General features: G+C 54.6%; 1 protein-coding gene across 1 annotated transcript in view; it reads left to right on the plus strand.

Moving 5' to 3' along the window:
• Window positions 1-6,099: 6,099 nt before the first annotated feature.
• Window positions 6,100-25,421, plus strand: part of SEZ6 (seizure related 6 homolog) — a 43,109-nt gene continuing 23,787 nt past the window's right edge. Inside the window, exon 1 of the mRNA XM_057715666.1 lies at window positions 6,100-6,292. Coding sequence (XP_057571649.1) covers window positions 6,238-6,292 — 55 coding nt within the window. The 5' untranslated portion in view covers window positions 6,100-6,237. The remainder of the gene's footprint in view (window positions 6,293-25,421) is intronic.

Below are 25,421 nucleotides of genomic sequence, written 5' to 3' on the forward strand. Positions count from 1 at the left end.
AGTACCTACTTCATAGAATTTCTGTGAGGATATAGTTAAATCCCCCAGCTCAGTGCCCAGGAATAGTAAATAATAAATAGTGCTGTTATTCTTATTTTCAGAGGTGAGGAACAGCCCACTGGATTCAGGGCAAACTTCTAAAAAAGTGGAGAATATACAAATTTTCATAAATCTGCTTTAAATGCACGTGGCAATCTTTTTGAAGAGGAAATACTTAAAGCCCTTCTGGAAAATATGAAGCAGCTATGAGTCCGTCCTTTATGTATTTCCAAAGCTTCATGCCTGGGTTTGCTCAAAAGGGAAAACTCAATTATCCCCTCACATTATTGAGAGCAACCCCCTACTCTTATCTCAGGCATTAGGAAAAGGGGGGGGCATTCTTCTGCCCCCAGCCATGGCGTGACCCAGGGTGAGTACTGTCAGGGGCAAAGGGCATGAGGCCAGTCTGGCTGGGATAGTGGTTCATGCCTCCCCCATCCTGCCCTAGTCCCCGGAGGTGGGTAGAGCTGGCCTTGGGATCCTATAGGGTAGAGGGACTCTCTCCCTGACAAAAGGAGACCAGCTTTTGGTCATTGGCACCTCCTCCTTTCTTGTCCTATGCATACATACTCTCTATCTACTACTGACCAAGATCCCAGGTCAGGCCAACCCAGGTAAGAAGCAAGTGGGGCACTCTAGCTGGCTCCACATAGGAAAGAACCCCTTTGAGGGGCATCCCAGGCAGCCTGGGAACTTTGTTCCTTCTGCTCCCACCCCCAGTTCACAGTAGCCCCCTGAGACCCACCTGACAGGAGCAGCCCACACCGTGCATCTGGGGCCTCCTCCCCCTTTTACAGGAGCTCAACGCGCCCCCCCACCCCGTGACCCACTCCCTCACCACATGGTCATCATCCTGGTACCAGGTGTCCTGCCTGAGCCACATCACCGTAAACGCAATGCCTCTGGACAGATGTATTTTATGTAAGTTCAAGCACTAGAAATATTGAGTTCAGAGCATTTTATTTCTAGAGCCCTCTACATTTCTCTGGGATTATCACCTGTCTTTGCTCCCTCCCTTTCTGGGTTATTATCTTTGGACCCTTTCCAAACCAAGCCGCCTTGATTGCTTGGGGAGAAGAAGGCTGCCAGCATCCTCCCACGGTTTCTCTGGGTCTGGTGAGGGCAATCTTGGGGGACCCTTTCTTCTTCCTTCTGGACAACTCTGCAGGTGGCCGCACTGCCCAGGCAGCCTTGGCTTTTAAGAGTGGGCTTCACCAAGAGACTCTCCAAGTGCCAGGGAACATTGAGGGGGTGGTGGAAGTGAAGGCCTCATCCCCCAAGTTAGGGAGAGCTATGCTCAGGGTGAGCCTCAGGGTACAGAGGGGAAGGAAAAGGCCAGCTGTTCTCTTTTCTACATGGTGCCCACCTAGTCTGACACCAAATTAATAGCATTCAAATGAGATGCAAAGCATTATGCAAATCTAGAAGAGAAGGCCACTCTCACCCAGGGCCTTTCAGCAGTTGGAAGGCCAGCACCTTGAACTCTTTCCCAGAGGACCCCACAGGCTTCCATCAATTTCAACCCTCACCCCTTCAGCACCAGCTGGTGTGAAGAATCCGATGAGATTGGCCTGACCGTGTCAAGGTCCTCTGATCCAAAGGCCCACTCTGGTCTCACCTCCCAGGCACTCGGGTCCTCTACCACTCTGAAATGACGCAGAGGCAGCCACAGAAGGTGGTATAACCTCTCTCTGAATGCCAGAATTCCGGTTCCCCACTCATTAGCAGTGTATGCAAAGTAGATGCATGGAGGGGGGTTTGCATATATTTAACTGTCCATTAAAATAGCCTCACGACCATCACCTCTGCGAAGACCCAGGCTTCCAAATTGCCAACCCCTGCTGCCTGCAAGCACCATGTGGTTCCTGCGCCTGGTAATTGCTGTGGTGTTTGTTGAGCTGTATTTGCATTTGATTGTCATTTAACTTTCCATCTTTCTCCTTCAATCAAACCAGGGATTGGGCTTCTGCAATTGATTATTCATTTTATTTTCAACCCCTTGGTGGGTTTTTAGAGTTTCCTTTATTAGTGCCACAAACTTGAATCCTGGGACTTCATCACACGGAGGGGGAAGGCCTCCTCCCACCCATCCCAGGGCTGCTATGTGAAAATAACCTAGCCCACATCATGGATCTTAAGCCCTATCCCCAGTCTCTCTGTTTCAGCACCTGCCTCATTTCTGCCCAGCCAGTGGCATTAAACATTTATGGAGCTGTGGAGGATCAAAGGCCTTGGCTGGGGGTGGTGGGCAGGCTGGAGGCCTCCGTCTGGAGACGGAAAGCAGCTCACATCAAACCCCTTTCTGCTGCCGTCTCCACCCACCCTAGGTTCTTGCGAGAGCTGATCTGGTCCTGCTCCTGGTGTGGGAGCAAATGCTCAGGAGTCAGGACTCGCATCTATGAGAGCAGGGCCCTCCTTCTGCCCCTAAATTCAAAAGGTTGACTTTGGGTACTCCAGGAAGCCTGGCTGGAGCCGTGGCATCCCAGACTGTACCAGATGCTGCAAGGTCTCGGAGCCCCCTCTGAGGAGTGGGTTGAGGTGAGCAGGCAGCTTTGTGCCCCTGGGAGTCTCTGGAGTGAGGTGGTAGCCCCTGCCTCTGCTTCCCTGAAATCCAAAAAACCCCTTGGTTCCACAGAAGATGTAGCTCTGGTTTGAAAGCTGTCTTGAAGGAGACTAATTTTCTTTTCCTTTCACTCAGAAAGCAAGTGCCATCCAGGCAGAGATTTCAAAATAAGTCACCAACGTGCCTGTGATCCTGCAAATTGATGGGCTGTTTGGAAGTGGGGAAGTGAAGCTGGCTTCTCCAGTGGTGTGTGCTGGATGTCTGGCACCCTCTGGGCAGAGGCTATGAGGGTCCCTGAGATTGGAAAGCCCCTTCCTCCCTCTCTCTGGCTCTCAATCCAAATGCAGCCTTTGTAACTCAGATCCCTTCCCCTACCTTCTGAGTCAGCAGTGAACCCTTCATTCCTATCACTGGCCATAGTGCTTGAAAACCCATCTTAATAATTCCAGACTCCCTTGTTTTGGTGCAAATATCTTTGTGATGGGGTAACCTCTTCACTGTAGTCACTAAGGATGTCCTATGGCTCAGACGACCACAAAGCCTGGCCCCAGCCTGCTCCAACTCTTCTTCCTTTATCCCTGCAGAGACTCCCTGCTCCACCAGAACCAGTCTTCTCCGTGACCCCAGACCATCTTGCATTTTCCACCACTTTGTATTTCTGTAAGTCACTCCCTCCACTTTGGATGCCCTCCTTCTTCCTCTCCCCTCACTGAAACCTAAAGCATAATTAAGACTGATTTCAGGGAATTCCCTGGTGGTCCAGTGGTTAGGACTCAGGGCTTACACTGCAGGGGGCATGGGTTCAATCCCTGGTAGAGAGAACTAAGGTCCCACAAGCCTCATGGTGTGGCTGAAAAAAAGAAAGAAAGAAAAAATAAGACTGATTTTAGTTAATGCATCTGCTGTGTGAAGCTTTCAATGACCTCCTCTCCCCCACAAAAACAATTGTCCCCTTCCCTATTATCTCACAGCACTAATTTGGCACAATGACCTGCCTTTATTCACAAATATTTATTAAGCACCTACTATGTGTGGGGCACTGGGCTAGGCTGGGCTTTAAAGAGACACTTTCTGTGTCTTCACAGAGTTGACTACTAGTAGAGGAGACAATTAAGCAAGCAATTACATAGACAAGGAAGCCCAAGGTCCTCTGGGGTAAAGAGCCAGGTGGGGGACACAGAGCAAAGAGGAGATATGAGACTAGCAAAGGGAGACTTGCAAGTCTCCCCAGGCTGCCACTTTCAAATGTGTACATGACTTGAGTGCACTATAAACCTGTAGCATAGAGCTGAATATTCCCTAAAGTATCTTATTGTCCTCAATTTGTGGGTGATGCTGAGATCTGGGCAGAATGGGCCCCTTGAAGGGCATGAGACAAGGTGTTGACAGAAACTCTACTACTTCCCAATTTGGCCCAGGCTCTGCCTCAACCTAACTGGAAACCCATAGCACAGAGGCCACTTTGACCCTCTTTAGGAGAGAGGGACAGCCCAGGTGCATATTCTTCCCATGATGCAGTACAAACCCATCCTCAGAGCTCAGGGCAGAATGATGCATTCTGGGACTTGTAGTCTTTATTGGACACCCCCCCCCCCCACTCCCCAAATGCCTAGGTTAGTCCAGGCAGTAGAAACCATGACATGACAAGTCCCTGAACTCCTCCTCCTTGTGAGTAATGCCCAGCTTATCAGGGATCCCAGCTGCCACCAGCCTCCAAATCCCCAGAAATCGCCCTGGCACACAAGGTTCATCCCTGGGTCATGATTCACCTTTCTCTGCTCAAGCTGCTTAGTTCAAAGGAGCCCAGGAATTAAGGAGGAGCACAGGAACACCTTCAAGGAGGAAAGGAGAATCTCATGCTATTTGCCAGTATTTCCTCAAACTCCCCTGAGCCACAAAACCTTCTACCTCCCTCCTCTGTTGGCAACTCTCTTCCTCCCTCCCTTCTGCATCTACTTTTGTGGCTTCCTCTCCCTACCTCTGATTCTTTTGTCAAGTCCCCTCCCTTCTGCCATCCTTCTGCTACTGCCCTCTTTTTTCTCAGCTTCTTGAAACAACTGTCCGGAAATCCTCTCCCAGTGACTCCCTCAGATAATTCTACATGCCACCTGCCTGCTGCCTGGGATTCTTTACAGCTATCAAGGTAGCTCCCCAGAGCCCACAGTAAGAGTATCTAGAGAGAAGCTGATAAGCATAGCCGGAAGATTGCAGAGGTGTAAGGACCAAAATACTCTGAGGAATGAGACTTAAGAGCAGAAGTCTTGCCACTTGCTTTAGAATGGGATCAGGAAGGGCATTGGACAATGACTGGGGTCTGGAAGCTTTGGAGAGGAGCCAAGTTCACATAAAAAGAACTAAACAGAAAGCAGGAAGTTCAGCCCTCCTCTTCCTCTACAAGCAGCAATAACATCAGTCATAGAGTCATGTTCCATTTGTCCATAGAGGCTCTTCAAGTGAGCTCATCCTTGGAGCCAGAAGAACCTCTGAATCTAAATACCTGCCTCAGAGATGTGACTGCCCTCTCTGCTGCCCCATAACTCACTGAGGCTCCTCAGTCCAAGCAGAGTCCTAGAAGATTGTTTTTCTATCCTCTTGAATGGTACAACCTCCCTGGCTACTCCCCTGGGCCTCCTTCAAGTCTCTATCTAAAATAGCCCTAGGGAAATGCCCTCATCCCACCCCACTGCCCTGTCTGTCCCATTATCTCCACCAGTTCCAGGAACCTGGGCAGGGATAGGTGTGAAGGGTCTGCTCTCACTGGCTAGTGTTGTGGCTTCTCTGGTCCTGAAGGGGGGCCTAGGCAGAGTGCTGGAGATCCAGGGCTGTGTGGGGACCCAGGATACTACTTTCAGCTGCCCACAGTTTGGCCAGGTTGGCTCCTGCCAAGTGTAGAATTGTCTTCCCAGGACACGAGTACCACTGGCTTTTAACTATAATATCAGGATAATTAAGCTTTTCTGTGAGCACAGTTTGCTGCTGATGCAGCTGCCTGGAGCCCTGGCATTTATTGAGCGCAAAGTAATAATTTATTGTCCTTTGTACGCTCAAAAGCCATCTTCATTATAGGCCCAGGACGGAGCTGCCACAAGGGCACGCGGGCCTCGCCAGCTGCCTCACTCGCGGACGTCTTCCCAGGTCACCCTTGGCGCCCTCAGGTACCAGGATGGGGGTGGGGAGAGACGGTGAGAGGGTTGCTCTCTCACGGAGAATCAGCTTAGAACCCCACCGCCTTGGCAGGCTGCTAATGTGGGAGAGGGCGGCAGGCTTGGCTGGTCGTGGGCTGCGAGGAAGGGCGGGGGCCGTGTGCCCACACGAGCAGGGAAGTCCTTCCCCTGAGCTGGCGGCAGCGCGGGAGCCTATGCTCCTGTGGCTGGGCCTTCTGCGCCTTTGCTTGAGACTTTACGGTAAGCCGCTCCTCCCGCGCCCCCGCCCCCAGCCCCGCGCGGCGATCCCGGGCGCCGACGCCAGGCGCTGGCCGTGGTGCTGATTCTGTCAGGCGCTGGAGACGGCGGCGGCGGCGGCGGCCACGCTCCCTCTCCCCGGCAGAACCCGGCTCTCTCCCTCGCGCCCAAGCCCCGCCGAGCTCCCAGCCCTCCCGTCGCGCCCCGACCTGGGGCGCGGCCGCAACCGGCACCATGCGCCCGGTAGCCCTGCTGCTCCTGCCCTCGCTGCTTGCGCTCCTGGCTCACGGTAAGGGACCCCGGCGTCCGGCGGCAGGACTGGGGCAGGGGCAGAGTCCGGGGGGGATGGGGTGGGGGAGAGAGGACCGTCGCCCCCACCCCAGCTCGGCGCATCCGGCTGCCCAGCCCAGGCACCGCGCTCCGCCGGCTGCGCTGCCCCCCGCGCCGGCCGAGCCGGGCGGGGCGCGGGCTCCGCCGGCGGGAAGCTGCCGCTGCTCCCGCCGTTCGCACCCGGCCGAGACCTCGCCTTTAATCATCTCTCCGGATCTAATGGGATTTCTCAGCTGCTATTCATCACACCACCCCCTCCCCGCACACACTCGCGCGTTCACCCGCGCGCTGCCTCTCCACACTTCAGGCGTCTAGAAGCGCTGGGGCGCGTGCGGAGGTGGGGGTGCGGGGGTGGAGGAGGGCACGGGGCGGTGAGTCGGGACCGTCCCGCTGGCGGCCCACGGTCCCGCCTCCCGTGTCGCCCGCCAAACTTCGTTCGACTTTGCCGCCCGTTCCTGCGCCTCGCACTGCGGAGGGATGGGGCCGGATGGTGGCCGGACCCGCAGTTGGGACTTCGCTCACCTCTCTCCCTCTTGGCGCTGCCACGCGGGAGCCGGGATTCAGAGTACGATTCCAGGGAGAAACTCGGGGGGGGGGGGGCGGGGACCCCTATCAGGCTCCTCGCTCTGCCCTGGGCTGCAACAGCTAAGGTCCTGGGATAGAAACTCTGTCCTCCCCGGAGTCCTTTCCTTGCACGCTCCACACTTGCACACGCCCAGAGCTCTTCCTTCCTCCCGACCTGCCGTCCTGCTTGGTCCCTACCCTCCACACGGCCGCCGACTCTTCGCGGGAGGACTGGTACCCCACCCTGCGGTCCTCGGTCCTCTGCTTACAGTCTGATCTCCAACTTCATCGTTCCTGGGTCGAGGGAAGCTTGGCCATGGAGTAGGCAGCAAGGGCATGTTAGGGAGAGGGTGGGGGTTCTTTACCTCCGGGAAAGAAGGTTTCCAAGTCTCGATGGGACCTGCCCTGCCTCAGACAAACACTCATCAAAACTGAATACCCACGTCTTTCTTTGACTGCAGCCAGCCGGCTGGTGGGATCATAGAAACCTTGTTTGGCTTTAGGACCTGCCATTCCTAGGAGTATGGTTGGTAGGGCAAGATGTGGAGGGGGAGAAGGTGGGAGTTTCTAACCTCATCGCTCCATCTTTCCAGGACTCGTTGGAGCTCAGGGCAAGGGGAACGGGGCCTGGTTGGGCTCCTGGGCCGCAGTTTTCTTTGCTCTGCTTCTCCAGAGATGTGGAAACCCCTCTCTGAGCCTCTGGCTCCAGTCACACGCAGCCAGGTGTGCTCGCTCTTCTCCTTGGCTGCCCATGCCAGGTTCTTTTGTGGCTCAAGGAACTCAGTACCATGTGTTCCCACTGGGGAAGAGAGAAAGAGTCCCGAATGCCCTACTGGGCTGGGGCAGGGAGGGGGCGGGGGGAGGAGAAGCTCGTATCCTGGCTCAACTGTCCGAAAATGTCCCTGGGAGTTCGGAACATGTCTTGCAATTGGGCCACATCCTTGCGCTGGACAGCTCCCTTGAGTTGCAGGGTCTGTGTGTGCCTCCTGGCCTGTAGTCTGAAGCCTGCTGTGTGGGTGTGTGGGTCTGTGTGTGTATGTAATCAGGGCCCAGAGTGTCTGGAGTAGTGGGTCCGAGGGTCTCTGCGCTTCAGAAGGTCTGGATGTTGCATGAGGGCTCAGCAGTGAGTGGGTGTGAGGAGTGTGTAAGGCCGCTAGTGTGTGGTGCAGCCTCTGCCAGAGAGCTCCCCGCAGGTCTGGAGTGAGACTGCGGGTCTCCAGGAGGATGGCTGGTGTGGCCGGGAGTCCGGGGAGCCTCGCTGGGGTTGTGGGTGTGAGGATTGAGAAGAAGCTGTTCATTCTGTAGCTGAGAGTCTGTGTGTCTCCAGCCAGTGTCCCTCTCTAACCACCCAGCCCTCTCCAATGCCCATGAGACCTCTCCCCCAAGAGGTATGTGGGATAAGGGTCAGCCTGCTTGGAAAGATCTTTATTTTCACCCCTTAAAGGAGAAGAGGAAGCTGCCTGGCAATACCAGGCCTGAGGAGGGAGAGCCTGGACCTGGGCCAAGCCTGGGGCACCCCTTCCTCCCAGCGGGGCTGCAAGGTCCCAATCATTGTGGTACTAAGTGGTCTCACTGGGAGGCAATGCGTTTGGCCATCTCAGGGCTCCTGTGGGTGACGGCTGGCCCGCAGAAGTAAAGGCCTCAGGCTGTGAGCCTTGGCCCCCCGGGTGGTGTATCCCTCAGCCTCGTGGCCTAGAGAGGGGAGCCTCAGAGCTTTGCTCACATTTAGGCAGAGAGACACAGGCCTGGATGCAGCCGGAAGCAGCCCAGAGTGCCAGGAGGCAGGAGAGGTGGAGACCTCAGGGGCAGGATGAGATCTTGCTGGGCCAGGCTCAACCACGTGGGCTCAGTCCCCTATTCCCTCTGCAGCCGAGGAGGCGTGATCGGCCTTAGGCTTGAGGGGCACTGTGAGCCACCGGTGGTCCTCCCAACCCACAGTTGCTACCCAGCGATCCTGCCACAGGGGGAGGAAAGCAGTTTGGGAGGGGCAGCGTGTGCCTGAGCCTGCTGTGTCAGTTTAATGATTTTTAATGAGCAATTACCTTTAGTCATTCTCCTAATTTCTGAATATCAATAAAGTTAATTAAACTCTGCATGTGTGAATGTGGCCTGGGGAGATTGTGAAGGTGGAAGCAGCAGAAACTGGGGTGGGGTTTGGGTCTCCATAGGCACAGCCTGCCTCGACTGTCTGTGTGACCTTGGACCTGATGCTCCCCCTCTCTGAACTCCAGTGGAGTGTGTGGTGGGAAGAGTGAGGGAGGGGACAGCAAGTAGGGGTTGCTCACTGTGCCAAGAACTGGGGGACGGTGTCTGGGAGGCAAGAAGAAGAGAAAGGCTTGGCCTCCAGAAGCCCTAGTGCTAAAAGGGTTAAAAAACCAGAGCTGCCTTAACCTAAAGTGGTAATTGCTGTTTCCTGCAGACTCTGTGGTAGGTGCTGGAGTCTGACAATACATTCTTGAGTCTGCGGACTGCAGCCAAAACTAGCACCAAGCCCTTCTCCCAGTTGCCCAGCCTGGCCCTTGGGGGTAAGGAAGGGAGTGCTGGGCACAGACTCAGTGGGAGACAGTCTAGATTGCACTTCCAGCCCCAGAGGTTGACATGGCAGGCAAGAGGCTCCCCTGGGCTTCTGAGGAGACTGGAGGACCGAGAGACTGGACTGGACTGGACTGGACTGGAGGGGAAGTCTGGGTTGGCTTTTTGCCCTCCATCAGGTTTGGCAGGCCCTGGCGGCGGTCCCAGCCTCCTCAGCAGGGTGGCAGCTTAAAATGCCTTGGGGACACCATGGGGCACTAATGGGGATCAAGGAGACACAGGGGCTGCGTTTAATTAGAAACTGGGCTTAATTAGCACTTCTGTGGCCCTCCCACCACGGCTGCCTGAACGGTGGGGGACCTGTCCAAAACCTGCTTCCTTAGCCCCTCCCTCCCTCCAGCTCTAGGTGCCCAAGGCTGCTAGCTGCCTCCCACCCTCCTTGTCCCCACCCCTCCAAGCTTTTTCAGGCCCCGTTTGCCAGGCTGGGCTTAGCTCAGGGGATGCTGCGCCCCCACCTGGGCAGAGCTATCAGACCTGGGTATCCCAACCCCCAAATAAGAAACGGTATAGAAAGGGGCCTATAGGTAGCGGTTATTTTAGTGAAGGAACCTCTCACTTCAGATAGTTAAGAGCCTCAGGCTATCTGTCTGGCCTCAGGCAAGCCTCTGTCCTTTGTGGGTCTCTACCTTCTGGAACGTTCCACTTAAGGATGCACTAAACTGGTGGCTGCCAAGCCTGGAAGCACAAAAGGGCCTCCAAAGGCTGTCAAGTCATGCAGATTTCTGGGTCCCCAGCTTACTGGCCTGCTCTCAGGGAAGAAGAGCCAGGCTCTGTATGTAAGAAGCTGGGGGGGTGGTGTTGAGGAGACAATGCTAGCAGTCCTAGTCAGCAGCTGGGAAGTGGGGAGCAGGAAGGTCTGGGAGACCTAGGAGGTCTCCAAGGTCCCTTTCAGACTAATTGCAGCAGGAAGCCAACTTCCCCAAGCTAGCCATGTTCTCAACAGCTTCTGGGCTCTCTCTGCTCCTTCTGCCTGAAATTCTTTTCCCATCCTGGGCCAACCTGGCTCACCCTACCTCATGCTTCAGGTCCCAGCTTAGCTGGCCCTTCATGCAATTCTTCAGCACACATTTATGGGGTATCTATATATGGTTTCTCAGGCTTCACCTGACCTGATCGTGTTGTGTGGTGAGCACCTGATTGTCTGATGCTCCTTTCCAGGAGCAAGACTGAACTAGAAAGAAGGGCACCAAAGCCGTTTTGCTCAGCCCCTCCATTTTGGGGCAGTTCCAGAATTCCTCTTTGGAAGAAGTTTAGGGTCAGCTGCCTGTTTAGAAAGGAGAGTTGGGTGCATGGCAGCTGGGACTGTGTCTTGAAGCCGAGTTTGCGTAGCAAGCACACTATTTTTACATAGATTGTATGTTAGGATTTTTTTCCTTTTCCTAACGGTTGGCCAATTACCCCAACTGTAAATTATAGCCTTTACTTAGTTTTTTCCTTCCACAAATTAAGCTGTCACGCTGTCAGCCTGAGGTGGCTTGGGGGTGGGGTGCTCTTGGCCATTCTGAGAGGGGTAAAGCCTCTCTCCAGCCGCCCTAGTGCCACCTCTGCTTGGGTCCCCAGTGGCACAGAGCCTAGCACATGGCAGACACTAACTACACGTTGAATAAATTCACAAGCTGTGCAGGTAAAGCAGTGGCAGAGTTAAGCCCAGAGCCTAGGCTTCTTGACTCCTTCCCACAGCATGTACCCACCACTTCTGCTAGCTGGGAGGGTGTGCTCTGCATGAACTTAAGGACTCAGATAAGGAAGGGGCAATGCCACATCATCTGTCTTTATCACCCCCTCATCTGTCTCAGCTTCAGACACCCTCACAGAGCTTGGAAGGACCAATAAGAAACCTTGGGAGCAGCTCTGAGCCTGTCATGCCCTTGAGTGAAAAGATAGGGGTGGAGGAGTCATCTAGGACCACAGCAACTCATGTCCACGAACCTTCCACAGCTCCTAAAAGGGTACATCCATCCCCTGGGGTACATTCATTCATTCATTTTACAAACATGTTATTGAGGTGTGAGGCCTGGCCCAGAAACCTCAGGGGCCAAGTCTTTCATTTTTAAGCCTTTTCTATTTAATACAACAAGAGACTAGTTATCCCCACTTTATAGACAGGAAAACTGAGTTTTAGAGAGATTAAGTCACTTACCCTGGGCTTAAAGCCAATAAGTAATGACTACTCCAAAGTGCCTGCCCATTTTGCAAAACCTGGCTGCAGCCAGCACTGTCTACTCCCCCACCCTAAGGCAAGGCTTCAGTAGAGGCAGATGGGAACCCAGGAGGGTATCACTATCCTAATAATAATAATAATAATAATAATAATAATAATAATAATAGCAGTAACAATAATAGCAAACCTTTATTAGATACCAACTATGTGCCAGGCACTGTACTAAGTGATTTATACACAATAGTTCATTTAGTCCTCGCATCATTTCTATGAGATAGAAGCTATCGTCTACATTTTATAAGCCAAGTTCAAGCCCATGTTATCAGACAGACCCAAGACATAAATGGCCCCTAACTTTATTTTAGCACATTTCTAGTGATGACAGTGACTTATCTTCCGGATGTCTACCCTCAGTCCTTACTGCTGTAGATTAGGGACATTTTATCCTGCTCAGTCCTTAGGGGCAGACAAATAAAACATCCTTTCTGACATTTGGAGGCTAGGATAGAGCACGGGACTGGGAGTCAAGTAAACCCTGAAGTCTTGGCCCAGAGGCCAGTGAACTTGGATAACTCTTATTCTCCCATCTTTTAGGAGCCTTGGTGAATGAGAATACCAGTCACTCCTGTCCTGCATCTAGGCTGCCCCACCCACCCCCTACCCCCACCCCGCTGAGGCCCAGCCCCCCAGTGGGAGCGGGGTGGGGAAGGCCCAAGCTTGCCTGAAGCTCAGCTCTTGGGTAGGAGTGCCAAGCCTGCCCCAGCTTCCCTCCACCTGCCTACCTGCCACCCGGCTGCCAGCCCTGGGAGGGGAGGATCGATGCTGCAGCGCCGGCAGTGTTGTTGGCCATTGATTGTTGAGATTTCTCGGCGGGCTCTGGAGTAAACAAACCTGCCGCTTCTCCAACAACAATCTGGGTCTCAGGCTGCAGAGTCTGCAGCCTTGCTGGCAGGCAGACTGGTGGATAGGGGCAGGGGTGGGGGATACTGGCTGGGCCCAAGAGGAACAAGGGGCTCTGCCAGAAGATGAGAAGGAACTAAGTGGGTAGGAAAAGGGGGTGGCAATGGAGAGACTGGGTAAGGGGGTTGGGGTGAACCCTAGACCGTGTGCATGCCGTGTTCAGTCCAACCTCTACATTTTTGCTCAGCCATTTTTCTATACCTGGAATGCTATACCTGGGTCCTTCTGTTTATTTCAGTTCGACCACCACCTCTTTTCCTGATCCTCTAGCCCAGAGGGCTCTCTCTCTTCTCTCAACACTACCACCCATCAGGAACTTAGCCTATCCATCCTTCATCCACCCATCCCTTCTCCATTCAACAACCCTCTCTTTTGGCACCTATCAGGTGATTTAATAGGCAGGAATACAGCATAATCCCTGCCCTTAAGGAACTCAGTTTGGAGGGGTAGCTGCCTTCTTAATAAGCTCAGCTATGACTGCCTCCACAGCTAGACCACTGACCCTCTGATTTTAATTAAATGTGATACAAACAAGTTGCTAAACATCACTCAACCACTCACCTTCAAAAGGACAAGAGATTCCTGGCCAGGGACTGCTCTGAGCCTCACTTTCTCATCTGTAGCAAGAGGGCTCACCTTTTGGGTCTTTGAGGACCTGGCAAGCCTCCGGGATCTCTGGGCCAGGCCTTGCTTGGTGCCACCCATCACAACTCTTCCCATCTCTGCTGGGTCTGAGGGTCCCTCTAACCCCCCAAGAAGGCTGCCACCAAACCACATGTGCTACATAATCCAAGCTGTGGGTCTCTCCCCTCCCCCAGTGCAATCCGCAGCGGCCCAGCCGAAATCCTGCACCCTGGCATCAACCTCAGCATCTCCCTTAGTCCCCCACTCCTCCCCTCCCCATGGGCTCCTCTCTCTACCCTCAGGACTCTCCTTCCAGCTGGTCGTGGGCTGCAAGGGCAGAACTGCAGGGCCCCTGTGAGAAGTGCCTGAACTACAGAGCAGCCCCCAACAGATGCTCATTTGCATGCTGTTTTACCCCCTTTTGCATTCTGGCTCCTTATTAAAGGCACAGAAGCAGACCCTACCCCTCCCACTCCCAGCCCTGATCCCTCCCTCCTCCCCACCCCCACAGCTTCTCCCTCGCTCCCTCCCAGCCCAGCAGCTGAGCACCAGCTCCTTTGTCCCCCAAGCAGCCACCTGCTGAGTGTCTGGCCTGGGTCCCACCAGCCAGCAGGTGCCTAGGGAGCCCCAGAGCCTGTGGCAGGGTGGGGGGGCATATCGTGCAGTGTGGAGAGCCAAGTTGTGCCTCAGGGAGGAGGGGGCAGCCCCAAAGGAAGAACGTGAGTAGAAGAATGCTGGTCAGGGGGCCAGTATTCCCAGAGTTTAAAACTGATACTGGCTCTTATTGGCTGGGTGATCTAGGACAAATCATGTCACCTTCCTGTGCCTCAGTTTCCTTGGGAATCATGGCACCTGTCCCACCTCTTTTAAAAAACAGCATCCAGATCAAAGAAAATCAGAGGGGGTGGTGACGGAAGAAACTGGAAGCCCTGCTTTTTTAAAAGGAGAGTCTTCCTACAACCAGAACTATCCAGCACCCAAGGAGCTGATTTTTTAAGTTGTCACTGAAGGGGCTGGATCAGAAGCTGGAGGAGCCCAGGGCTGAACTGTCAAGGCAGGTGTGGGCCCAGGTCTGACCAGGCAGCTGAGATGCACAGTGTAGAGCGATGAAGGTTGGGCTAGGGTGCTTCTAAGTTCCTTCACCCTGGCTTGCTGCTCTGATGGACATTCTTAGATATCATTTATATCCAGCAAGGGGATGTGCTAGTAATTTGAAACATCTGGTCTGGCAGCTGGCAGGCTCCCTCCTTTTGTGAGGTCCTATTTTCTGGCTGGTTAGAGGAAATCGGGAAGATGGAGTCACCTTCTTTTGAGGACAGAAGAGCCCCTGGTGTCTTCAGGCATAGGTGTAAAAGTGGGACCAAACAAGGCATGCCTGAGAGAGGTCATTTGTGCACTTGCTTATCCAGCCTGCCCTCGTCCACCTTCCTTCACCGCCCACTCCATTCTTTCTACCTCCTGGCAAAGTCCTAGCCTTGCTCTTCTGGGTCCAGCCATCTTTCTCTCATCCCCCCACCCTGCCTGCCAGTCCAGGCTAGGAAGAAGCCTGCTGCTCAGGTTGAGGTGGTGTCCTGAGCCTTGTCTCTGTTGCATCTGTATCCCTGATGCTACCTCTGGTGCTCCCTGGTCCTTCCCTGCCCTGGGCCTCAAGCAGAGGAGACTGGCAGCGACATGGGAGGAGGACTTAGCCTTCTCAACTCAAGGTGTACACACACCCTGCCAGGCAGGATCCTTGGAAGTCAGAGCAAGGTTGGGGCAAGGGAGAAGACTGAGGAATTGGGGGCTGCACAGCTGGGTCCATCTGGTGTTCCCAGGGGGTCTGGGGGAGAAGAAGCCCCAGATAATATGCAGGTAGCCATGTCTGTATACATCTCTGCCTGGCTTGTTCATCTGTCCCTGTGTTTCTGTGTTCATATGTCCCTGCATAGCTGTGCCCTTCTGTCCCTATACCCTGAGACTGTGGCCCTGGTGTAGGGACAGCAGGTGGTCTCTCCCCTCCCCGGAGCCCGTTCTACTCTCTTCCTTCCCAATCTTGGGCTCCACTGACCCCTCAAGGAGACTTGAGCTGCTGCTGCTCTTTTTAGCTGCTCTGCACCCCTCCCCTCCCCCACTCAGGCTTGCTGGGGAAGAGAGGAGGGCAGGCTGAGCCTGGGGAGCCTCACAGGCTGGGGTGCTGTGACAGTAAGGCCCTTTCCCCTCAGTCCCACAAGGCCATAGAAACCAGGGGAGTCTGGGATTGTCCACAGGTGCAGGATCCACGCCCTGGGACAGCTTAGGCCCCATGCCACCTGCCTGGGGCTAGGAGAAGGTCCCAGGCTACCCTCCTCCTGCCCCCTGCAAGCCTCTCAGGGTAGATCCCAAGCCTCCAGTGACTCTTCCGCAGGCCATTTGGAAGTAAGGCAGGACCTCCTGGGTCTCCCCCATAGAAGCTGGAAAGGCAGAACGGGTTCAAAGTGTTAAGAAGTCAGGAGAAGGAGGTATACTTGGATGAGGTTAGCACCCCCCCCCACACACACACACAGGGATTTCTGATACTGGAGATGAGGAGAATGGGGTCCAGTGACATTCAGAAGGAAAGTGGCAAGTCAACAGAGCAGAGTCCCCTGCTCTGCCGGGCCCCCTCCACTTTTACCACTGCTCACCATCAACCCCTGCAGTTGGGCACTGATAGTAGAGGGGCTGATACTCTCCACCCCACCCACCCAAAGAACCCAAAAAGCCAGGAACCAAATACTATATGAAAAACCAGACAGGCCCAGAGAGGGCAAGAGAAGCCCAAGGTCACACAGCCTGTCAGTGGCAAAGCTACCTCCATGCTGGAGACAGGGCTCTGATAAGGCCTCACCAGGCTCCTCAGCTTTCACAGCCAAGGACAGACACTCTAGTGACCTCCAGGGAAGAGAGCCCACCTCAGCATTAAGGATCAGGGCAGCTGGGGGTCTAGGCTCAGCCAGATCCCACAGTCCATCTCCTCCCAGATGTAGCTGACAAAAGTAGCCACAGGGCAAAGATCACAAGGCCACTTTGGCCCTGGTACAGAGTGAGCCTCTTCCTCTGACCAAAGGCCACAGAATCTTGGGGCTACCAAGCTGGCCATTCAGCTCAGAGGTGAACAGGTGCTGGGAACAACCTCAGTAGTGCTGGCATTTGAATTTCAGGAGGGGTTGGGAGGGGGCAGCAGCCCAGAGATGCTGGTCTAGGGCCCCGGTTGGTACCTGTTCTCGGGCCCTGGTACTTTGCTGGGCTCAGTGGCTGGAGGCACCATCCTTGGCAAGTGTCTGGAATTGGGCCGGGGGCAGAGGATGGAGGGGATGGCCATTCCTCCCTAGATCAACCCCTGTCCCCCAACTTCACCACTGGGCTGAGCTGAGCTGGCCCTGGTCCTAGACTAGCTCCAGGGAGAATGCCTGTGAAGACGTCCTCATCCCAGCTGACATTTCCAAGGTTTTCCATTCAGAGAAATATGATCCCTGTTGCTGCTGAGGAGGTGGTGGGAGCTGTTGGCACTGGGGGAGGGCTGACCTGAGCACCCAGCTCAGGGCCACGTCCCTCTTCTGGCCTGGCCACACGACTGCCAGTTGGCATAATCAGGTGGAGTATGGCAGACTGCTTACCAGGCTGGTGAGGGGGGTAATGCCAAAGCGGGGCCCAGGCTATCCCTCCTTCTCCTTCCAGGGGTGGGCGTCAGTCCTGCTGCCCCCACCTCCAAGGCTAGCCTCTTTCTCTCTCCCAACCCCCAACTCCAGGCTCCCAGCTCCTGTGCCACCTGTCCAGCACCAGGAACCATGGGCAGGCAGGGCTAGGGCCCCCAGCTCCCCAGGGCCAGCAGGCAGACGGGTGGCGGGGGGGGGGGGGGGATGCAGGGCCGCAGGGGAAGGTGTAGAGCACAGCAGGTGATGCTGTAGCAGAGGCCTCATTAATCACTTCTCCAGCCCCCAGCTCTGCAGTGGAGAGACCGTATTAGATTTTAAATTGGAAAGCGGAGAATGTGGCAGTTAGCTGGGAGCTCCCTCTACCCTGGGCCCCTGGTCACAGCCTCACAGGAGGGAGGGGACAGTGGGGCAAAGAGGGCAGCAGCCCAGAGCCCTGTCCCCTCTGCCCGCTCCACACCCAGAGCCTGAGGGGCTGTCCAGGCCACATGGCTCTGGGAAGGGTCAAGTCGTGGTCCAAAAAGGGGGCAGAGTGAAGAGGAGGGAGCACAGCAGCCACCTTGGAGAAAAGTGCATCCCTTCTGGGAGGTAGGGTCTTTCTAGGCTTGAGGGCCACAAGGCCAGGTTCCAGGGTGTGGCGTCCATGGGTAAGGACAAATGGTAATGACTTATGGCCTATGTGTGTTTGTGTGTTTTGGAACTACACACACACACACACACACACACACACACAGGCAAACACACACGCTCATGTGTACACATGGGCCAACATATTCATATGCCCACACGTGCTCACGAGAAGCAGCAACTCTGCAGTAGAAACTTGAGTCCAGGCTGTGGGACAAACAGACCCAGTTCCAACCATTATTTGCCACTTTCCTCCTATGTGAACTAGGATGATTCACTTTGCCTCTCAGCCTCAGTTCCTTCATATATAAAGTGAAAATATTGATTCCAGGCGCAAAAGGCTCTGCTTTGGGTGGAAGACAGCTCCCCAGAAAGTCCTGCCTGAGCCATGGAGGGTGCTCAGTAAACGGGAGGCCCTCCCCTGGTCCCGAGGCCAGGCAGCTACTGTGGGGCTGCCCCAGGAGCCCTGGGGTGGTGGCCAGGCCAGGCTGCCCGCCCCTCTGTGCCTGACTGGGCAGGGAGGCAGGGGCAGGTCAGCTGAGCACAGCAGGCACTGTCACGGAGCTTTCACACACCCTGGCCGCATGCTGGGCCAAACCACTGGAGGCCAAGCATTGCCGGCTGCCCTCCATCCATAAAGTCCTCTTACACTGGCTCTGCCTGAGCTCCCCAAGTTGCCTGTTGTACACCCCACCCCTCAGAACACCAGTGCTCGGCCAAGGTTAGGAAGAAAACATTGTGGGTAGGCAGCACCAACCCTCCCTGAGGAGTGAGTGGCTGACAGGCCCAGCTCTCCTGAGGCCTTAATGAAAAACTTAAGAAGTCCCAAGTCTCCTTGTCACCTCTTCCTGCCCAAACTCAGGCCCCAGTTTTCCCAGGGCAAAAGGAGGGGAGTAGACACTGCCAGCCCACCTTAATCTTCCCTGGGACACCCCGCCCCCACTCTAGGCTCTTCCCTTCTGGGTGGTGAACACTGCTGGGTCAAGAGGTCAGGTTATGGAGCTGCGTTTTCCATCACAGCAGCCACTAATCCCACGTGGCGATTTAAATGTAAATTCATGAACATGAGATCAAATTGAAAATTCGGTGCCTTGGTCTCAGTAGCCACTTTTCAAGGACTCACTAGCCATGTGTGGCTACTAACTACCATGTCCGACGTGCAGATATAAAATACTTCACATCATCACAAAAAGTTCTGTTAGATAGCACTGCTCCAGGGCTGCATGGCCTCTGCGTTTGAATCTGACACATCCAAACTGGTAACTTCAGAACTGCACTTCCCTGGGTACTAGTTTCTTCATCTATACAACTTCATATCTCACAGTTATAGTGAGGGGTTAAATGAGTTAATTCTGGTAAAGCACCTTGAAATGATGCTAGGTGTGTGGTAACTTCTGAGTAAACAGCAGTATTCCACATTTTTACTCACAGAGCCCTTTGTGGTTCACCAGATCCTAGAATGTGAGAGCTGGCAGGGCCCTTAGTACTTTTTCCATTTTACTGATGGAGAAATGGAGGCTCGGGTTGGGGAAGTGATTCGTGGAGAGAGACCCAGGCCTAAGGCAGGACCAGGACTGGTGTGCCGACTCCTTGTTGGTGCCTGCTACATCCACCCATACTCCTTTTATCTGGCAAGAAGACCCCAACCCTGGAGATGCTGAAGCCCAGGGTTACCCACCGGCCCCCAACCTAGTACAGTGGGAGAGGTAGCTGCTCCTGGCAGCTCAGGAAGCAACGTGCTCTCTGTCACTGGAGGTATGCCCACAGATGGCAGACAGCCCTAGAAGTATTAGAGGGTTCACTCTTCAGAACAATTGGGCCAGGTGCTCTTTGAGCCCCAAAATCTTGAGTTCTAGCCCTGCCCCAAGTTTGCTGCGTGACCTGGGAAACCTCTCTGGACATTTCTTCCTGTGTAAATGAGGGAGGGATGACATGCACACGGAGGCTACCAGGGCTCAGATTCTGGGGACCAGCCACTTCCTAGCCTGGATCCCAGCCAAGAGGAGGGACCCTCATTCGTATTTGTACTCCAGACTTGACTGAACTGCCAGGGGTTGGCTAAGCAAGGGTAGTAGGAGGGTGCGATGGGGGATGGTCAGTGGCAGGGGAAGAGGGGGTAGTCTGGGGTTGGGGGGCCCACCAGCTTGTGCCAGCAGACACTCCTCATCAGTTGCCAGTTGGGGCTGTGCTGGGGCACTGCCAAGGGCTGGCTACCCATCTTCTCCCTACAGGACACACCCCTGCCCTCCCCTGCCCACCCCTGCTGGCCAAGGGCCAAGCACTCTGGGGAGCAGGGAGCCTTCCAAGTGTGCAGACAGGCAGAATCCTGGCTTGGAAACTGTGTCCCCTGAGCCCACCCTTCACTGTGCCTGGCACCAGGGGTCAGCATTTGTGGGCAGAGATGCAGAAAGAGAGATGCCTCGTGCTGAATCCTTGGCCACAGACACAAGCCATACATGTGCTGAGGGCCCACCAAAAAGTGCCCCCGGGAGATCAGAGGCGAGAGCTATCGTCACCCACTGGGCCAGGCAGAGATGGCTCCCCTGAGGGGGGATTGGAGCTGGGTCTGATAGGATGGGAAAAGTTTAAAGAGACAAAGTAGTGAGCAAATGGGGCAGAAGAGGGAAGGCACCTGTTTTGGCAGAAAAGTTCCCTTTGAGTGTATCTCCCACACTCAAACTACTGCCCACCCCAAACAATGCCCCTCCAGGATACCACTAGGACTTGCTTCCCTATCACCCTGAGCTTCAAGGCTTCCAGCATGAGTGCCCTAGGATAGTGGCAGCCAGGATGGTGGGGAGATAGTCAAGAGGTACTGCTGAGAGGCAGTGGGAACAGTAGACAGAGCTGAGCTGTGGAGCTACTGAGCTCTGGGTTCTAGTCCCAGGCTTTCTACGCATTGGCTGTGTGACCTTGGACAACTTACTTAACCATTCTGGGCCTCAGTGTCTTTATCTCTGAGGAGGATAAGTGATTACATGTGTAGGTGCTGAGTGCGTGGTCAGCACTTGAGCACTAAGTCATGGCAGCTGCCCAGCTGTCGATTCTGGCTCTGCCATATCTTTTGGGTGATCCTGGAGAAGCCACACCCCACCCACCCCAACTCTAGGTCTCAGTTTCCCCATCTGTTGCATAGGGCTTATATTGCCTTTCCCGTTAATACAAGTAGTCAACAGTCAGATACTGTCGGGGTAATTATTTCAGTAGTAGCACGTGGACTCAGGTCTCAGGGACCCTAGGTGTTCCTGCCAGCCTCTAGCTGGGGACCCTCAGTTCAGGAGGCAGGTCTGGGCCCAGTGGAGCTGTCACTATGGAAACAAGGCTGTGGCTCTGGGGGGCCTAGCTGCTCTTACTCCAGGGGCCTCTCTTCCCTCCCTTAGGCTCTGGGATAATGGGGGTCTGCAGGGGCCAAGCCCTCACGAATCCCTTATTAAAACTTGAAAGGGGACAGGGAACCTCCAGAGTAAACTCATTAGCTTTTATGGGATAATAAATGGATGCCATTAAATTCTCATTCTCCCAACGCTGTGCCCGCTTAACCTCCAGAACCCCAAGGGGTAGGCTCCCTGCCCACGGTATCCCCAGGGCTCCCCCGTACCCACCTGCAGTCATGCTCCCCCCAGCGGAAAGCTGGTGCTGCCACAAGGTGAGGATCAAGCCTGACCTGTCTGAGAACTCTGGGGCCCCCTCCCTGGGCCTGCCTCTGAGGCCAGCAGCCGCCCTTGCAGAGGATAGGGTGGGGCTGGCAGATGGGAGCCCAGGCCTGTCTCTAGGTGGCCCTCACCAAACCCAGGAGGTCCCCACGCTGCAGAAGAAGAACCAAAGGCTCAAACAGGCAGCCCCTTGCCGAAGTCACACAGCTAGTGAGACACAGATTGGGGATTGGAACCTGAGGTTTTTCTTTCTGTCTGGAGCAGAAAGATCTGCAGACACAATAGCGCTAAGCGGGCAGCCCACCTGGGCCAGAGGTGGCATCTGGAGTCTGTTGCCAGGTGCAGACAACAGACCAATCCCAGCTCCTCAGCCCACCAGCGCCGTGACCCTTGGCAACGTCCTGGGCCTCACTGAGCCTCAGTTTCTCCATCTCTCAGACAGGGACAGAACACCTACCTAGCTGGATGCTGTGAAGAAGAGTCCCCAGTCGTTATGACTTTCCCTAAACTGAGGCCAGCACCCGGCCCCGGCCAGATCCCAGTCTTTGGGGGTGAAGCACGAGGGGCTCCCCGTCTCCACCCTCACCCAGCTGGGCCCAGGGGAGGAGGAGGGGGGCGGCCAGGCGGCTTTCCCTGGGAGGCCCAGGCTGGGGCTAAGGGGTGGGGGCTTCCGATGCCAAGAGGGGCCCCATGGGGGCGGCGCGGGCCGAGAGGCGGAGCGGGAGAGAATCCACCGGGGAGGCATCCTGAATGGCTCATTAGTGCCGTTGAAAGCCTTTTTTCATTTCGTCTAAATACTTTAAACAGGGCTCCCTCCGATGTCTATTTGCATAGCTTAAGAGCTAATGCGGGGGGAGGGCCCAGGCGCGGCGGCGGGGCCACACCAGGGCTGGGGGCTGCCGGGACGCTCCGGGCCTCCTCCGCGGTGGGAACGACGGAGCGGGGAGCGGAGCGGGGTTTCCCAGCCCCAGCCCCGGCCGGGCCCACTTGGAGGGCTCAGCTCCGGCCCGCGGGCGGGAAGGAGGGAGGCAGCGCAGGGAGTGCATTCCTGTGTTCCGGCGCCTGGTGGGCTAGGCAGGTGGAGATCATGGGGGGCTGTCTTGCTGTGGGCCACTGTCCCCCACATACATGCCGGCCTTAGAGGCCGCTGCGCTTTGCACGACATGGTGCAGTATTATCCTCGTTTTACAGATGACGCTGACATGCTCGAGGTCACACACACAGCCACACAGCAGGGAGACATGGTCCCCTAGCAAGGAGACGCCTCACCCGGTCCAGCTTGTTCCAACCCTAAAGGCCTGCTCAGTGTTGCCCTGGCAGGGGGCTGCCTGACTCGGAGTGTGGCCTCTCTATATTCCCACTCCCCGCCCCCTGCAAAAAAAAAAAAAATACAAAAACAAAAACCCTGCTATTTAGAACATAAAGATTCTCATAAAACCTCTCCAAAGTGCCTGTTTTACAGCTGAGGACACAAAGGACACAGAAGTGACTTGCCCAGGCTCGCTTAACTTTTAAGTGCCAGAGCTGACATTTAAACCCCAGTGACTCTGTGCACCCGCCCTGCAGAGCAGTGTCCTTGGCCTCTGGTTTGAGTCCCAAACTCAGATGTGCTTTGGACACAGAATAGGGGCTCCCTGGGTCCCAACCAGAAGGCTTCCTGAGGGTCCAGCTCAGCTCAGGCTCAGCTCAGGTCCCCGATGCCAGAAACTCTGGCCCCAGCTCCACTTCTAACCTGCATGAGACCTTGGGCGGGTCCATTCTTCTCTCTGGGCCTTAGTTTCCTCAACTGGCTAGAGGGCTCTCTGCTGGGTAGCACCAGTCCCCTCCTCCTGTGAGGCAGGCTAGTGTCCTGGAAAGACTAGGGCTTTGTGAACCAGATCATCATAGGTTCAAATCTCAGCTCCACCTTTGTGTGACTGGACAAGTCCTCACTTTACCTCTCTAGGCTTCAGGTTCTTTTTCTGTAACATGGGAATAAGATTCCCACCTCACAGACTTGTAGTGTCAATTAAATAATCCAAGATCTGGGAACGGCCCGACTCAGCGTCTGGCACACATTAAGGTGCCCGATGAGACTGGGCATTTGGGTCCGTGACACCTCCTGCCTCTTCCCCCTGCATCACACTCCCTGTTTGTCAGTCTCCACACCTTTGAACTGTCAGCCCAAGCAGAGAGAACCCCAGGAACCTGGGGAGGGGGGATCACAGGGCCTCAGGCTTCCATCAGAAACAACCAGGGTGTCTGGAGATGCCCTCTCCCTAGAAATGGCTTGTCTCCCAGAGATTATCTTACCCTCTCTGACAGTGGGTAGCACCCTCTGGGACCAAGTGGCAGGTGATTGTGGAATCAATTTGCTCGTTTGATATGCTATCTCGATCCCATTTAACCAAGTGCTCAGTCCCCCCAGATAACACAATCAGTGCATTCGACAGTGACGGGAGGTGCCCATTAGCTCTGCTCCATCGCCCAGCACCCACCTGGCAGCCAGCGGAAGGAGCTCTGCCCGCTACGGTCCCTTCCTGAGACAGAGGCGCTCCCTCTCTCAGGGAAGACTCCTGCAGGTGCCTACCCTGGGAGCCTCGGCTACACCTCTTCTTGGGCAGCCTGAAAGGGGACACTGGAACCCTAAGGCTCTAGTCTACGTGATGAGCAAGTCTCTTCTTTCTTGTCATATGCCTTGATCACTCTCAGGTAACCCGGCAAAGACCGTGTGACATCTGGGGGCTGGGCAAAGAGAATAGCCCTGTCCTGGCATGTCACAGGCACTCCCTGGACCCTCCCCCACGGACTCAGATGAAAGACACAGGACACGGGCAGACCATCTGCTCCAGGGGGTGTGGGCCTGGCTGGGCATTTAGTTTGGGCACTGTGTTGTCAGTGTCTGGTACAGAATGCCAAGGCACAGATGGGCTGCTTTCGTGAGCATCTCAGGAGATAGGGGTTGGTCCTCATTTCTCAGGGCTTTGGGGCCCCAAGGCCCCTCTGACCCAGAGCAATGGTGAGCCCTCTGACCTGCACCCACCTCCCCCACCCCAATTTCCTCCCTCCTCCCAGTTGTCTGACACATCAGAGCTGCCATGGTCTCCTGAACAGAATGTAGGCCATCTGCCGCTTCCTCACGCCTGCCAATCCACGGGGTGGGTGTGAGCCTGTGGAATGACAGCCCCACCATCGGACGTGCAGAGGAACCAACCTTCTCCTTGCAAACTCTGTTATCTCACCCTGGCTTTGTTTCCCTTCAAATCCTCATGCAGCCATTTTGAGAGCTGTTAAAATCAGAATATCTTCCCAGCCTTCTCAAAACTGGCAAAATTCTTTGTGAAGTGAATCTGGAGCCAGCATCCATTGACCTTTTTCTGGCAGTCAAAGATCTGGGGGGCCTAGTGGGCCACAGGCAGGATATGCATCATCTCTCCAGCTATGTGGTTAAATAAGTCAATACAATCAATAGCAGAGCAACCTCAGACCAAGTAATAGCAAATAAGTTTCTTCTTCCATAGCCTATCTAATCAATTGGTAATGGCTGCCTGGATAACTGTGTTGAGAAGGATTCTGAAGTCCCACGTGGCCTCAGCAAGAAATAACCAGAATTGATTAACAGTGTCTACCATGGACTGGGGTGGGGAGTAGCATGCAGAGGACCCTGCTTTAGACCCTGCCCTAGATGGACCCTGGCTTGTGTCAAAATAAAGATGAAGAGAATTCAGAAAGACATAGCAAATGGGAAAGGGAAGTAATATTATCTCAGTCAATCCTATAAAAGAAATCCCATTTTACAGATAAGAAAAATAAGGTTCAGAGAGTTTGTTATTCGCCCAAGATCACACAGTCCCACGGTGATGGATTTGAAGCTACATCTGCCTTACTCTAGAGTTTAGCTTTTTCTACTCTATCTATATTACTATTCTAGAAGGACAAAAAAGAGAGAGAGAGACAAATGATTTTCTGAAAAGTGAGAAACAGAGCTAATGGGACTCTCGCAAAAATGTTGCTGTGTATCCATGAGGGAATCTAAAATAAAATCCCAAATATATGAAGCATTTCCTGAGACTAATGACCAGCAGGTTCACTGGGAACAGAAAATGAACTTGAATGCAATGCCCTGTAATCTCAGGCAGAAAAGTCACTGTGATGGGGATGTCTTGTTAAAGGTGTCATCTCCAGCCTTCAATTGACTGGTCGTTTGACTTTGAGCAAGTCATTTCCTTTCTATGACCTTGTCTCCTCATTAGTAAGATAAGGCCTTTGAGCTACATT

The sequence above is a fragment of the Hippopotamus amphibius genome, chromosome 17 (assembly GCF_030028045.1).
Source record: "Hippopotamus amphibius kiboko isolate mHipAmp2 chromosome 17, mHipAmp2.hap2, whole genome shotgun sequence".
Lineage (NCBI taxonomy): Eukaryota > Metazoa > Chordata > Mammalia > Artiodactyla > Hippopotamidae > Hippopotamus > Hippopotamus amphibius.